A 17,311-nucleotide genomic window follows, 5' to 3' on the forward strand; every position below is an offset into this window, starting at 1 on the left:
CTTAAATTACAACACTCATGCACATCTACCTTACCCTTGTATAGTCATACAATACACGCACAAACCCAAGCGACTGGTACCATTGACAACACAAAAGACATATTAAACAATCTCACCAACCATTCAAGTACAGTCACACCCCCTTCCTTCAACTTCTCAGCTCTCACACCATCCATACCAGATGCTTTTCCTACTCTCGTTTCATCTAGTGCTCTCCTCACTTCCTCTCTTGTAATCTCTCTCTCATTCTCATCTCCCATCACCGGCACCTCAACACCTGCAACAGCAATTATATCTGCCTCCCTGTTATCCTCAACATTCAGTAAACTTTCAAAATACCCCGCCCACCTTTTCCTTGCCTCCTCTCCTTTTAACAACCTTCCATTTCCATCTTTCACTGTCTCTTCAATTCTTGAACCAGCCTTCCTTACTCTCTTCACTTCTTTCCAAAACTTCTTATTCTATTCACATGAATGACCCAATCCCTGACCTCATGTCAGGTCGGCTACCCTCTTTGCCTCACTTACCTTGCGCTTTACTTCCACATTTTTCTCTCTATATCTTTCATACTTCTCTACACTATTACTCTGCAGTCATTCTTCAAAAGCCCTCTTTTTCTCTTTCACTTTTACCTTCACTCTTTCATTCCACCATTCACTGCCCTTCCTTCCTCATGCTGCCTCCAACAAACTTCTTGCCACACACATCACTTGCAATCCCAACAAAATTTTCCTTTACTAACTTCCACTTCTCCTCTAAATTACCAGTTACTCTTACTTTCACTTCGTCATACGCCATTTTCAACTATTCTTGATATTTGCTTTTTACCCCCGGTTTTATTAGCTCTTCAACCCCCACAAGCTTCCTTTTACATCCACCTACTCTATTCCCCCACTCTTTTCCTATAACTAGTTTTCCATCCACCAAAAAATGATCAGACATACCGTTAGCCATACCCCTAAACACGTGCACGTCTTTCAATCTTCCTAACATTCTTTTAGTTATCAAAACATAATCCATTAACGCCCTTTCTACCACTCTTCCATTTGCTACTCTTACCATGTATACTTGTTTTTATCTTTCTTTTTGAAAAAGCTAGAACTTATCACCATCTCTTGCTCAACACACATATCTACCAGTCCTCTCACCACTCTCATTTTTACCTGGTACGCCATACTTTCCAATGACACCTTCTACCTCTCCAGCGCCCACTCTAACATTCAAGTCACCCATGACTACTACATAATTCCTTCTACCCAGTCCTTCTACAAACCTAGTTAATTCATTGCAGAACTCATTCCGTTCTTCTTCACTTCTCTCACAACCTGGCCCATACGCACTGACAAAAGCCCAACATTCCCTACCTAACCTAACCCTTACCCACATTAACCTATATGATATCTCCTTCCATTCCACCACTTTACCTGTCATCCACTCACTTAGCAATTGCTTGGACCTTGTATACACTGACTCCCCTGGCGTTATAACTGGTAAGGTTGGTTCTCCAGTCGGGACATCTGATCATGCCTTGATTTCATTATTAGTGAAGACTGAGCAGCCTGTCCCTGATATATCATATTCTTGTAAAATTTATATGAAATCCCAAGCAGACTGGAATGGGATTTTACATGATCTTTTGTTCTTGAATTGGTCACAATTATATAATAGTGTAGATCCTGTTGTCCCTTTGAATGAGAATTTAGTCAACATAATTGATAGGCGTATCCCTTCTCGTGTGCTAAGGTACCGAGTGAAGGACAAACCGTGGTTCAATGATGATTGTAGACGTGCTTTTTTGGAGAAGCAGGAGGCCTATCAACTTTGGAAAGGTAACAGATCAGATTTGACCTGGAACAACTATACTCAGCTTCGAGCTTTTGCTCAGAGAGTTTATGCCTCAACTGAAAAGGAGTACAATTTAACCATAAAAGAAACCCTTTCTGGTACAACTCAGGAACATAAATGGTGGTCTACCCTTAAATCTGCACTCTTTGGTGTAGATGCAACAGTTCCTCCTTTACTTAAACCAGATGGCTCAGTCACTCACTGTCCAAAGGAAAAGGCAACCCTTTTGGCTGATGTTTTTGACAGTAAACAGAGTAATGAAAAACTTGAACTTCCTCATTCCTGTTTTCCTGAGGCTAAACTAACTAGTTTAGCTTTTCGATCTCGTGAGATTAAAGCTCTGTTGATGGACCTTGATGCTTATGGAGGTGTAGACCCAAATGGTATTTTTCCTTTGTTTTTTATAAAGACAGCAGATTTCTTAGCTCCAAAGTTATCTGTTATTTTGCGCAAGTTAGCAAGAAGAGGAGCTTTTAGCACTAGTTGGAGAATTGGTAATGTTACTCCTCTATGTAAATGTGTTTGTGGTAGCTCAAATCCCACTGATTACCGCCCAATTTCCATAACTCCCATATTATCTAAAGTTTTTGAACGTCTTCTGGCAAAACGTCTTAATAGGTTTGCTGAAGGTAATCATCTCTTCCCTAGTTTGCAATTTGGTTTTCGTAAAGGCCTTGGAGCATGTGATGCCCTTCTTACAATCTCCAATGCTGTACAGAAATCCCTTGATTGTGGTCGGGAAGTTCGTATGATTGGCCTTGATTTTAGTGCTGCCTTTGACCGTGTTAATCATGAGGCCCTTGTTTTCAAACTGAAACAGTTGGGAGTGGGTGGGTCGTTTCTTAGCATTATTATTGATTTTTTAAGTAATAGATCTCAAAGAGTTGTTGTTGATGGGCACCATAGTGATTATAGGAATGTGATATCCGGTGTTCCACAGGGTAGTGTTCTTGGCCCATTACTTTTCATACTATATACACATGACATGTGGTTTGGCCTAGAAAACAAGCTTGTTGCATATGCAGATGATGCTACTCTCTTTGCATCAATTCCATCCCCTGAATGTAGATCTAGGGTTGGTGAATCCCTTAATAGAGATTTAGCTAGAATTAGTGCATGGTGCAAATTATGGGGTATGAAGTTGAATCCTAACAAAACTCAAAGTATGATTGTAAGTAGGTCAAGGACGGTGGTTCCTCAACATCCGGATCTCAGTATTGATAATGTTTCTTTAAATATGTATGACTCTTTCAAAATTTTAGGTGTGATTCTCGACAGTAAATTTACTTTTGAGAAACATATAAGGTCTGTGTCTTCTTCAATTTCACAAAAAATAGGCTTATTGAGAAAGTCTTTCAAGATTTTCGGTGATCAATCTATTCTGAAGAAGTGTTTTAATTCTTTCATTCTACCTTGTTTTGAGTATTGTTCTCCTGTCTGGTGTTCAGCTGCTGATTCTCATCTTAATTTGTTGGACAGAAACTTACGGTCTATTAAATTTCTTATTCCTGATCTAGATATTAATCTCTGGCACCGTCGTTCAATTAGTTCATTATGTATGTTGCATAAGATTTTTCACAACTCTGACCATCCTTTACATTCAGATCTCCCTGGACAATTCTATCCTGTTCGTAATACTAGGCAGGCAGTTAATTCTAATAGCCAGGCCTTCTCCATCACGAGGCTCAATACTACGCAGTACTCTAGAAGTTTTATTCCAGCTGTGACCAAGTTGTGGAATGATCTTCCTAATCGGGTGGTTGAATCAGTAGAACTTCAAAAGTTCAAAGTTGGAGCAAATGCTTTTTTGTTGACCAGGCGGACATAGTCTTTTTATAGTTTATTTATGACATATTTGTTTTTGATGTTGTTGATAGTTTATTATATGACATGTCTGTTTTGACGTTGTTTCTTATTTTAGAATGATTTATTGTTAATTTGTTCTCTTCATTTATTTATTTCCTTATTTCCTTTCCTCACTGGGCTATTTTTCCCTGTTGGAGCCCCTGGGCTTATAGCATCTTGCTTTTCCAACTAGGGTTGTAGCTTGGATAGTAATAATAATAATAATAATAATAATAAAGCCACACCTCCTCTTGCTCTTCCCTTTCAATCCCATAACTCTACCAGACATTTCACCAAACATCACTTAACCTTTCCCTTTTATCTTTGTCTCACACAAAGCCAATATATCCATCCTTCTATTCCTAAACATACTTCCAATCACATCTTTTACTCTCTATCGTACTACATCCACGTACATTCAAACACCCCAAAACTAGAGTGCGGGGGCAGTCACTCACCCTACAGCTTCACTTCTTTGATGTCTCACAGGATTATAATACAGGAGAGGGGGTTCCCAAGCCCCTCGTCCTGTCCCTTTTAGTTGCCTCTTACAACACGCAGGGATACGTTGGCGCTATTCTAATTGTTTATGCCCCCGCGGCCCCCTTTGTTACCCGACTTAATTGGTTTTAAAACATAAGTAGAGGGGTCCTTTTTTGTTCCTAGGTCGTCAACAGAATTTTTCTTTAATTAAATTAGCAGAGGTCGTCAACTGAGCCGGGGTAGAGTCAGCGTATCCAGGGGATGGGGGTTTGTTGCTTAAAGATTCCATTAAACGAGGTTGAGAGAAAGAGAAAAGGGTTAGTTTGATGTACCTGCTCGAGAATATTGGGCCATCACACTTCCGAAAGGAAATTTGCACTCTCCACTATCGGCACAATGAGAGTATACTCCCCAGATGGTCCACTCCATACACTACACGAAGGATAGCATCAAAACAGATATAGAGGCACAGGTGTAACCTGAACCCGCCTATTAGGACTGAGACCAAGAAACTATGGAATCATCCTCCCCATATCTGTAATGAAGGACTTCCGGCCAAAAGCAGAGAGTTCTACCCCAAGCATTAGATTCCCCTGGATTCCGAAGACTCAACAGCTGAGAATAGTTCCACCAAAAAGGTCCAAACCATCTTCGGGATGGCTAAGATTATCCAATACTCTCACATATAGCTTTGAATGCAAACACCTCCCAACCGTAACACCTCTTCCCATCCATCGAAGCAGGCAGCAATAACGGATGTATAAACATCCACGCCAGGGGCTATAATTTATGTAGAAACATCCAACACAAAAGAAAAAATAAAATAAATATATACAGTATATGTACATAATATATAAATACATATATTAGGGAATTTTTTCTCATAGAGATTGGAAAGCAACACGAAAGAAAGTCTATAAAATTAGGAGAAGGTCGAAGTAATATTGAGAGAAAGAAAAAATGAAAAAGAGAAACTTAGATTCGAACTGGGGGAGCAGTTTCCCCAAGTTCGAGAGCCTTCTTGCCCATCACCAAGTTTCAGAACAGGAGTGATATGCCGCGCTGAAGCTTCATCAAGGCATTCTCTCATTAAGAGGGAGAGAGAGAGAGAGAAGAGATTGGTATCGGAGGAAGTGAGAGTGAACTCCCGAATAAACAGACAAGTCCAACAATCAGTTTGAACTGCCTTACTTTTCAGAGATCTTTCAATTTCACCGAGACTACTAGCAAAACATTAAAAGAAGACACTTCTAACATACTAAAGTAAGAAAAAAATCCAAAAGTAAAAAAGTAACAACAGCACATCCATACTAGTTATGACTCGAGGCAAAAAGGGCTAGTCTGTGATAGAGGAGTGGGTGGTAGTCCCCCTCGCACCACTATCATTACCCACTATGCTGAATTAGAATTTAATGGTTGTTTCAGCTTTGCTGAAGACATATCCTTATTTCAAAGAAAGCAATAAATTTGTTGAGAGATTTTTAGCAAATGAGATGATTGGTAAATAACATTAATACAGTAGAACCTTTTCTATAGAGAGAGCATGACAGTTACTGTTTTTTTTTACAATAAGAAATTTACAGGAAAATAGGCTGCATTTCTAGATAAAGACAGGTAGTGTTTTAGCATCTAAGAAAGAATAAAGTGCCAAACAAGTAGTGAAGTCAGATAAAATGATATACAAGAGAACAAAAGACAGCAGCAATAACAGCCTATGCAAGACCATAAGTTCGAAATTCAAGGATCAGCCCTTATTCTCTTTTTATTTGTACTATTTTTGGAGGTAAAGATTGGCAGACAAAGAATGAAAATCCAAGAATTGTTCAATATCACAAATGTTTAAGCAATTTGTATTTTTCCTAGCTATACAAAACAGAGTCCTTTAATTAAGGAGAATGAATTAGCCCTAGCTAGAGACAGTTGTTAAAATTTGTTAACGAGTTTAACCAGCTGGTGAAGGGTGCAGGCGAGGAGCCACACCCATTTCCTAGACAGAATAGCTCACTTTCAATAAAGTGGTATTAGGACGTAAACACCAATTTAACCAATAATTTACCCTTTTTACAGAAATTGTTCTGTAATTGATTTTGTTACCGAGATCTTTACCTGGCTTAGCTACTGGTATTAGCATTGAAGTTTCCATACCTTTGGAAATGTAAGTTTGGTAAAAAGATGATTCTAAAATTCTAATAGATAGGCTTTTTCCAAATGGGGTAGATTTCTTATCATATCAAAATTTAATTATCTTTACCAGGGTCTATTGAACTAAAATTTGATAGTGCAAATTCCAACTCCCTGATAAAACTTATATCATAATTTATATCTTCCGCAGAATCAAAATTTAATATAATTGCTTCAATTTTCTTGATGAATAGAAAGTTAGCATTCAGATAATTAATACTACTTTACATTCAAAATTTCACCCAATAATGTTTGACATTGCCAATGTATTGAAAACTTGTGACCTATTATGCAATAATGCATGTCTTGTACACCAGCTACAAAATCCATTAATTTTTCTAAATTTCCACCACATTCTGCATTGAAGTATTTTCTAATATACTAGGCACATATTTACGGGAAATTATTATCTTGCCTTTTATTGCTTCCTTTCTAAATTTAGCAGAAATCTTACTAAAATATGGCTTCAATACACTAATTTCTATGGTCTTCCACTGTCTTGGGTTAGAGTTCTCTTACTTGAGGGTACACTTGGGCACACTATTCTATCGAATTTTTCTTCTTATATAAACTATAAAAGCTTTAACTAAATAAGAAATATTTATTTTAATGTTGTTCTTGATCTTAAAATATTTTATTTTTCCTTGTTTCTTTTCCTCACGGGGCTATTTTCCCTGTTGGGGCTCCTGGGCTTATAACATTCTGCTTTTCCAACTAGGGCTGTAGCTTACCAAGTAATAATAATAATATAATAATAATAATAATAATAATAATAATAATAATAATAACAGGGCTATATCAACCAGTTTGTTGATTGTATCTCTTAACATTATGCGACCAGTGCTCAATTTTCAGAATCTTTCATTCATAGTTTCTAATTTGCATGCTTTTTTATCAAGTATTTCACTGGCTGGGCGATAATCAAGGGTATAGATTTATCAGATGCTTATGTGATGAACTTAAAGAAATCGTTTCTTTCTTCATGGTCTTCTGAATAATTAAAAGGAGACACTTGACCCATAAAAAACTTTAACTTAAAGATAACCACCTATGCCTCTCGACATGAAGGGCCTCAGTTAGATTTTGCCAATCGTCTCTATCTTGAGCTTTTAAATCAACACTTCTCCATTCATCATCTCCTACTTCATGCTTCATAGTCCTCAGCCATGTAGGCCTGGGTCTTCTAACTTTTCTGATGCCTTCTGTAGCCCAGTTGAAAGTTAGGTGAACTATCTTTCTTGGGGAGTACAAAGAACATGCTCAAACTACCTCCTTCTACCCCTCACCATGAACTCATCCACATTAGGCAATTAAGTAATCTCTCTTAGAGTTTCATTTCTGATCCTGTTCTGCCATTTAACTCTTAATTGTCTTCTGAAGGCTTTGTTCTCAAATCTACAAAATCTGTTGAAGATTGTTTTATTGTCATACCACGATTCATGTTCATTTATCTTGAGTCAACCTCGTGTGATATTCCATGCATTCTGATAAGAAAACTTTGCAAGTCCTGTGGTGTTTTGCTAATAAGGACAGCGTCAACAGCATACTCTAGGTCAGCTGATTTCCTGTTACCAATCCAGTCCAATCATTCTCTGCCATCCCAACTGTTCTATGCATTAAAAATCCATGAGGAGATTGAACAACACAAGTGACAACACATTCCCTTGGAGTACTCCACTGTTTACTGAAAATTCCTTTGATAGAACTCGATTAACATTAACTTTGTATTTGCTATGCTCATGAACAGACTTATTCAAATTTACATATTTAAGAGGAACTTCACAATAATGCAGGACTCTCCACAAAATTGGCCGGTGCACACTATCAAAGGCTTTTTCATAACCCACAAAGGTCAGAAGTGGATTTCTATTTCTACACATTGCTGTACAACGTATCTTGAAATGAAAATTAGATCCGTCGAACTTCTATCTTTTTGAAATCTTGGTTGTTAATGTCTCAGCTTTTCATCAATCTTTCTCTCTAGTCTCTTTAGAATGAACATACTACGGTATATATTTTCATGACAACTGATGTAAGTTTGATGCCTTTCGAACCATTGCAATCTGGCAGGCCTCCAAAGACGAGTCTCTATGGGTGGTCTCTCTTGCGAACGAGAGAGGTGATCAGCCACAGGAGACTTGCCTCAGACTTTACTCCGCCCCCGCGTGGGTGGGAGCGCAGTCCTCAGCAGAGGTGGCAGGAGCGGAAAATGAGGCAGGGCCAGATAGTGCTGCTTAAGACCCTTCAGGGTCAAGAAGATCCACACTGAGCAGAGCCGTCGGGTCAACCTCCGAGGAAGAAAAACATTGCCATTTTAAACCCCGCTGAAGGAGCTGCAACAAAACCTCCTTCAAGGGTGGGCTGGGCAATCCCAGGGACGACCCCACCCTAATAACATCAGAAAGCATTAAGGGCCCCCCAGGGGGAGAGGCCACTTTGCTAGGGGAAGAAACAGTCTCTCCAGTAGTTAATTGTTCTGCACTTTTGTTCGACGGTTCCCCGGAGGAAACCGGCCACGCAGGAGCTTCAGAGGGAGGTCGGGGGATGGGGTGGGGTGGAAGAAGAAGCTTTGGGTTTCTTTTGCTTCGAGAAAGACTCCAAAGGAGACGAATCCCTTTTAACCTTCTTCTTCTGCCGGTGCCCAAAACATTTCCCACTGGGACGCAGACCACTCCCGGCATTCATCACAAGTATTGCTGGTATCACACTGTTGACCTCTACAGGGGGGACACAAACGGTGAGGATCAGTGTCAATGGAGGACAAAAATGTACCGTAAGAACGGCCTTCAAGTTCAGGGCAGATTCACATCACTGGTAAGAAGGCACACACACACACTGTAAAAGAAAAAGCAAAAAAGATTAGTAATAATGGCTAGTGAGGGGAAGAGCGGTAACAACTGTTCTCCACCAGAGCCAAAAGCAAACTGAGTAACGAACACAGGTGTATGGGTGAGAGGGGTAGCTACTAGCAGGTGGGTGGTTAACCCTAGCTAAAATTCTAATGGCTCATCATTCAGCTTTGCCGAAAGTAATACCCTTACAAATACCGTTGGTAAGTATCTTAGTTACGGAACAAATGTAAATATATCTGGAATAATGTAGAAAAATGAATTTTCACAATTAAAGAAACATGTCCTTCCTTTTTATTTCCGTATTTTTCTATCAATTTGGAACACAATGAAGCCCCCCAAAAAAGTTTTCCAAGCAGACCAGTGTAAAGCCATCACTTACAAAAGGCTCAGGTGAAAATTACATGCCACTTTGTGCCAATGACAGCAAGTGAAAATGATGCCGTATATGACATAAGATACCTGCTGGTAACATCAAACTTATGTTAAAAAGGGGTACAACAAACTCCTTAAATAGGCCCTTATTCTGATTAGGCCCACAGACTAATATACTCTACTATACTTACTCCACTACGAAAGACAACTGGTGACGTAATATCATTAACATCAGTTAAGTGAATCAGGTCCTTGTAAAGACATCGGACATCTGAAATTAAGAAAAAAAAAATTAACAAATTTATAGCTTACAAGAAAAGGATACATAGTTAAGCTTCTTATAAACCTGATTTTCAATTGCAATACAGTACCATACCTGAGTGTTAAGTAGTTGAACCTAATACGAGTAAAGATTATATCAAATGCACGACTGTACAGTATTCCACAAAACTACTATGTAGTTAAACTCTGCTCTGAATTTGCTCGTTCTTGTTTTCACCACACTACATATTGCATGAAAGACTGATGCAGTATTTGTTATACAGTAAAGTTGAATATCCTGATAGAGTAGTTCTGATATTGGCTTTATGTGAGACAAAGATAAAAGGGAAGGGTGAAGTGATGTTTGGTGAAATGTCTGGTAGAGTGTCTAGGATTGAAAGGGGAAGAGCAAGAGAGGGTGTGGTTTTTTTACTGAGTGAATGGATGACAGGTAAAGTAGTGGAATGGAAGGAGATATCATCTAGGTTAATGTGGGTATGGGTTAGGTTGGGTACGGAATGTTGGGCTTTTGTCAGTGCGTATGGGCCAGGTTGTGAGAAAAGTGAAGAAGAGGGGAATGAGTTCTGGAATGAATTAAGTAGGTGTAGAAGGACTGAGTAGAAGGAATTATGTAGTTGTCATGGGTGACTTAAATGCTGGAGTGAGTGCTGGAGTGGTAGAAGGTGTCATTGGGAAGTATGGCGTACCAGGTGAAAATGAGAGAGGTGAGACTGGTAGATATGTGTGTTGAGCAAGAGATGGTGATAAGTTCTAGCTTTTTCAAAAAGAAAGATAAAAACAAGTATACATGGGTAAGAGTGGCATATGGAAGAGTGGTAAAAAGGGCGTTAATGGATTATGTGTTGATAACTAAAGAATGTTAGGAAGATTGAAAGATGTGCATGTGTTTAGGGGTATGGCTAACGGTATTTCTGATAATTTTTTGGTAGAAGGAAAATTAGCTGTAGCAAAAGAGTGGGGAAATAGAGTAGGGGGAGGTAAAAGGGAGCTAGTGAGGGTTGAAGAACAAATAAAACCAGGGGTAAAAAGTAAATATCAAGCAAGGTTGAAAATGGCATATGACAGAATGAATGTAAGAGAAACTGGTAATTTAAAGGAGGAATGAAAGTTAGTAAAAGAAAATTTTGCTGGGATTGCAAGTGATGTGTGGGGCAAGAAGTTTGTTGGAGGTAGCATGAGGAAGAGCAGTGAATGGTGGAATGAAGGAGTGAAGGGAAAATTGGAAGAGAAAACAAGGGCTTTTGAAGAATGTAGCAGAGTATTAGATAAGTATGAAAGATATAGAGAGAAAAATGTGGAAGTAAAGCGCAAGGTAAGTGAGGCAAAGAGGGCAGCTGACCTGAGGTGGGGTCAGGGATTGGGTCATTCATATGAAGAAAAGAAGATTATTATTATTAAAAGAAGGAGTTTTACCAGCCCAATGAGTCAAGCTTGACTCTCACAGGGCTGGCCCGAAAAAAATCAGGATATAAAGAAATATAAGATTATCAAAAATTCAATTGATAAGGAAAAAAAATAAATAAATGAAAAAAAAATTATATATATGTATATACAGTATATACTTATAATCTTTAAATATTCTAAATATGGGTGAATAGATGAATGATATATATATATATATATATATATATATATATATATATATATATATATATATATATATATATATATATATATATATATATATATATATATGAAATCTGAGTGATGAAAATAATTAACAATATATTAAATCTATGTAATTTAAAATGAATTAGTAAAAAAACTTGGGGAAAAATTTAGATTCTATCAATAATACGTGAATTCCTTAAAAAGGTTAAAATTCTAGAGACAGAAAAATTACTTGATTCAGTTAAAATTTCAGAAAAAGTTTTCTGACCAAAACATATCTCTCTCTCTCTTGCTGGAAAACTTTACAAACCGAAAATATATGTTTAATAGATAAAAAAAAGTATCACACTCACTGCACATTGGAACAGTGCCGTGAGGTGTACTCATTAAAAATTCATGGGTTAATCTCGAGTGCCCAATTCGTAACCTGGTTAAAATTACTTCTGTTCTCTTGTTCTTTTGTGTCGAGGAATCCCAAGGAGCAACCTTCGGTTTAATTTGCCTTAATTTATTATTTTCTGGCACATTATTCCAAACATTCTGCCATTTTTCCAATATGAAATGCCTTAATAATGTAATCAAATCTCCAACTGGGAGGTCAATGTTTTGTTGTGGTAATTTAATGGCTTCTTTAGCAGCAGCATCCGCATTTTCATTAACAACAACTCCAACATGAGCCGGTATCCAGCATAACTCGACACTTACACACTGAGAAGATAATTTACTTATAAGGTCTTTAATTCTTAGGATCAAGTGGTTCCTATGAGTATAGTTTTTAAGGGCCACTATGGCACTTTGAGAATCTGAATAGATGACAAATTTAAAATTCTTCCTGTCTTCAATGGTTTTAATCATATTGTTTGCTTGTAAAATGGCATATAACTCTGATGTAAATACTGATGATTCTTTTGGCATCGATAATTGTTGTGTTCCATTTAAAGATACTGCAGCACATCCAGTACCCATTGGGGATTTAGAACCATCAGTATATATTGCATAGTGAGGACCTTTTCTCTGAATATGTTCTATGGTAATTTGCTTGTGGTGACTTGGAGTATAAGTGAATTTTTTTGATAAATAAAACAGATGAGAACAGATTCTTGTCCTTGTCATAATCCAAGGTGGGGGAAATAAAGATGGTTGGATAAGATTCACTTTAACGTTTGTTGATTGTAACAGTCTGTTTGCCCTAATTGGGAATGGTGGTTCATGGTTGTTTATAAATATGTCCCTCTCATTAAAAAGCTTTTTTGTTGGAGAATTAGTGGATAAAATTTTCAATGCACTCCGCATTGTTACAAAATCCCGATGCAAAGACAATGGGGGTTCTCCAATTTCACATAAAACTGAGAGATTTGGGGATGATCTAAATGCTCCGCTACAAATTCTCAGGCCTCGAGTGTGTATTGGATCTAAAGATTTCAAAGTTGCTTCTGATCCTGAACCATAAATTGGGCTACCATAATCAATTCTTGATAATACTAATGCTTTATACATCATTAGTAAAGTTGATCTCCTTGCACCCCAGGTTGTGTGAGATAATTTCCTCATTAAATTAAGAGCACTGTTACATTTGGATTTGATGTATGATACATGTGCTTTCCAATTCAAATGGGTGTCAAAAATTAGTCCCAAAAACTTTACCTTATCTTGAAATTGGATTTGTAAGTTGCCCAATGTTAGATTGATATCTTGGTTTTGCTTCCATCTACTGTTTTTATAAAACATTATGGCTTGAGTTTTTTCTGCCAAAAGTCTAAAACTAACAGATGCGGTCCACGTTAGTACTTTTCTAGTGGCACTATTTAGAATCCTTTGTAAATGACGCAGGCTATTGGAGGAATAGTAAATTGCAAAGTCATCTACATATAGACTACTTTGAACTCCTAGTGGCATTTGATTAACAATGTCGTTAATTGCCAATGTAAAAAGAGTCCAGCTTAAAACACTGCTTTGCGGTACACCACTGTCAAGATTAAAAGATTCGGAGTAAATGTTATCAATACGAGTTTGAAACGTTCTTCCACCAATAAAATTTCTAATAAAAATAGGTGTCCTCGAAAACCATTCTGATGTAAGGATTTTAGTATCGAGTGTCTCCACGTTGTATCATATGCCTTTTGAATATCAAAAAATATGGCTATTGTGATCTGTTTTCGTTCAAAGCCTCTACGTATATAATATTCTAAGTGTGAAAGTGAATCCAAAGAAGATCGTTCTGATTGTGAGCCAAATTGAGAAGTTGATAGAATATTATTGCGACGTAAACACCAATTTAGTCTATAATTTACCATTTTTCCAGTAATTTACATATGCAACTGGTTAATGAAATTGGTCTGTAATTGTTTGGATTACTTGGATCTTTCCCTGCCTTTACTATTAGTATTACTATTGCATGTTTCCATGCCTTTGGAAATAGGGGTTTGGTCCAAAGATGATTGTAAAAATCCAATAGATATGCTTTAGCTAAAGGGGCTAGATTTCTAAGCATATCGAAATTTATCTTATATTTACCTGGGGCTGTTGACCTACAATTAGATAAGGCAAATTCCAACTCCTCTTCAGTGAATCTTTTATTATAATAGCTATCCTCCATAGTATCAAAGTTCAATGGTGTTGCTTCTTCTCTTCTTTTAATGGCTCGAAAGTGGGCATCTAAATTATCAATGCTGCTTATATTTTCAATATTATGGCCGATATTATTAGAGATTGTCTGAGTATCATGTATTAACGAGCCGTTATGCATTAATGTGTGTCTCGCTGGTTTGCTGTAAGAGCCATTAATCTTCCTAAACTTCTGCCACACCTTCTGCACAGAAGTATTATCCGATATGCTTGACACGTATTTTTGCCATGAAATTATCTTGCCTTTAATTACTTCCTTTCTGAATTTAGCAGAAACCCTATTAAAATATGGTTTCAACACTAATTTCTATTGATATGTCAACCAGTTTGTTTATTTTATTCCCTAACATTAGGGGACCAGTGCTCAAATGTTTGAATCTTTTATTTAGGGTTTCTAATTTTCTTCCAACTGCATGCTTTTCGTTCATCAGCTGGGTTAATGTCTCTGACCCCCATGGGACTGAATGTTTTAACTGTCGGGTGCCAGTTAGAGGTATCGATTTATCAGCCGCTTGTGTGATAAAATTCACAACGTCATCATTTGTTTTATCATGATCTTGGGAGTAATCAAAGGGAGGCACTTGCTTAGTGTAAAACTTGAACTTATCCCAGTCAGCTTTATCTGTATTATATCGTTGAATCGAAGAAGTTGGTGTATGTCCTAATATGGTAATCAAAATAGGAAAATGATCACTGGTAAACAGGTCGTCTAAGACATTCCATTCGAACCTATCAACAATATTATTGGAACACAGAGTTAAATCTATTGACGAATAGGTTCCATGAGCTTTTGAATAGTAAGTGCTACTCTCTGCCTCATTCAATATACAGAGGTTATGATCATTCATCATCTGTTCAACCTTTGAGCTATTCATGTCGACATCAACACAATTGGTGTCCCATATGGAGTTATGGGAGTTGAAGTCTCCTAGTAATAGTATATCGTCTTGCATATTTGAGAGTACTTTAGGTAGATTTTGTATATCATAGTTGAAAGAGGGTTGATTGTACATATTATAGATATTAAAAGTGTCGTTATTTAGATGTAATCTAACTCCAGATAATTGAAACTCTGATGTGTTGAATATTGAAGCATCATAAGTTACTTTATTATGAACATATACTGCAGTCCCTAAAGTATTGGGAGAAGGTATTGAGCGAGATGCTAAACTGTAGTTTCCTATTGAAGGAACAGTATCATTAGTATGTTGTAAGCATATTGCAATAGGGTTATAATTTTTCAATAGTCTTTGGATTTCCCCTAAATGTAAACAGGTTTTGAGACCATTAATATTCCACTGAATTATGTAAGGATTGAACGTTACGGCAAAGAAGATAAATTTCCACTGGGTAAGGCATTATTTCTGCTTATTCTGTTGGAGACGGGTTTCTGCTTGACTACGCTAGTTGTAGTTTTTGAATCAAGATTTGGTTCCTTGGGTATGGCTCCCTGGGTTTTACCCTTGTTTGTATTAGCTTCCTGGGTGTCATTTGGATTAAGGTTAAGTTTTTTTTATAAATTTTTCCAGTTGGAGGGTGCCTGTTGCACGTTTCTTTATTAGGTGGTCAACACACATACAACCAGCATTGTGGCTTTCTAATTTGCCATACTGGTTTTTGTTTTTGTTCTTAGTAAAATTATCTATTATATTATTCATCTTATGTACATTTAGATTTTTAGGGTCATTGAATTCTGCCATGAAGCAATCGTTACAACCACATGAAACTTTGTGTGTTGTATTTTCTGCCATTGTTTTACGTGAAAGCATTAGTTTTCCAGTCATACCTAGAACTGGAGAAGGGCTTATTTCTTTAATGGGTGCATTATTATTCGACTTGCTTTCACTTCCTTGAGGGTCATGAGGATTCCTATGGACTTCAACTTTTATCACTTGTTTAGTGATGTGGTTATTGACTGTGTTAGGTTCGGGTCCAGAGGTTGGGAGTTCTAGTAATTTTTCGATATCCATTTCAATTGCATCTGGTATAAATTCTATATTATTTGTTTTTTGGGGTTTGGGTGGTGTTGTATCTTCAATTACTCTTTTCTTGCTCGCGCATTTTGATTTATGGGGCTCGATATCATCCATCTCTATTTCTCCTATGTTTTCTATAGCCTTGCTGGCACTGTCTATGGCAAGTGTGTTGAAACGGTTTTGCAGTGGAATACGGTCTTCTTGCTTTAAGGGACCATTTTGGCCTACTTTGTTATTTGGTTTTTTTTATTATTCTACTGCTATTATTGTTTTCCAGAATAGCTGGAACTGGATGAGAGTTCTGTGGCTTGCTGGAATTATTGGAAATCTTGTCGGGCCTTGAGGGATTTGTTGATGAAGAAGGTGAAATCTCAGGATATTTAGATCCAACAGTAACTGTGGGGTAAGTATTCCTTGAGTTATTATCTAACTTTACGGGATTGGACAAAACTCTGGCATATGTTGGATTAGAAGCATTAAGTTTTTTCCTTGCTGCTCCAAAAGTTATATGCTCTTTATTGGCAGTCTCAATTATTGATTGCTCTAGTTTGTACTGAGGACACAGTTTAGAATTGGGAGAGTGAGCTCCCTCACAATGGAAACAAAACTATTCATGAGTAAAATCGGCGGAGGTATCATGGAATTCGTTGGGATCATGAAATTCGGAACAAATATAACATCTTTTCTTATTAGTACACTTTACATTAATGTGGCCATACTCGTAACACTTATAACATTGCATTGGTCGTGGGTGGAATTTCTTGTTAAGTGTCTGATCTTGATGTAATCTGGTTGGTAATGTGATGAAAAGATTAAACAAATTGCATTATTATTCCCTTTTAGTTTTTTAGCTTTAAGAACGGTAGCTGGGCATCTTTTCAGTATATCTTCATCAGAAAATTCACTTAGATCCCTACTATAAATAATTCCTCTTGCGTGGTTGTAAGAGTGGTGAGGAGAGACTCTCTGAATTATATCTGACGAGGAAGCTTTAAAATTATTCAATAATACAGCTTGAGATTCGTTACCTGCTTTAATAAGCAGACAACGGCCATAGCGTGTTAAATTTCCCTGTGGAATACAGCCTACCTTTTTTTCAATACATTCATACCCCTTTATCAGATTATTACAGCCCTCCTTGTATGAAGCAACATACCAGACTGGTTCTGGTACTATTCTGGTATTTTCCAGAACTTCTTCATGCAAGGCAGACCATTTGGGTATAAAGTCATATTCAGA

General features: G+C 37.3%; 1 protein-coding gene across 4 annotated transcripts in view; it reads right to left on the reverse strand.

The window, feature by feature from the left end:
- LOC137625386 (uncharacterized) overlaps positions 1–17,311 on the reverse strand; it is a 622,677-nt gene that overhangs the window by 288,907 nt on the left and 316,459 nt on the right. For all 4 annotated transcript variants that reach the window (XM_068356252.1, XM_068356251.1, XM_068356250.1 and 1 more), the window contains one exon: positions 9,770–9,849. Coding sequence is in view for 3 of the 4 variants with exons in the window: in XM_068356251.1 (XP_068212352.1) it covers positions 9,770–9,849 (80 nt within the window). In the remaining variant the exon portion in view is untranslated. The remainder of the gene's footprint in view (positions 1–9,769; positions 9,850–17,311) is intronic.

The sequence above is a fragment of the Palaemon carinicauda genome, chromosome 32 (assembly GCF_036898095.1).
Source record: "Palaemon carinicauda isolate YSFRI2023 chromosome 32, ASM3689809v2, whole genome shotgun sequence".
NCBI lineage: Eukaryota > Metazoa > Arthropoda > Malacostraca > Decapoda > Palaemonidae > Palaemon > Palaemon carinicauda.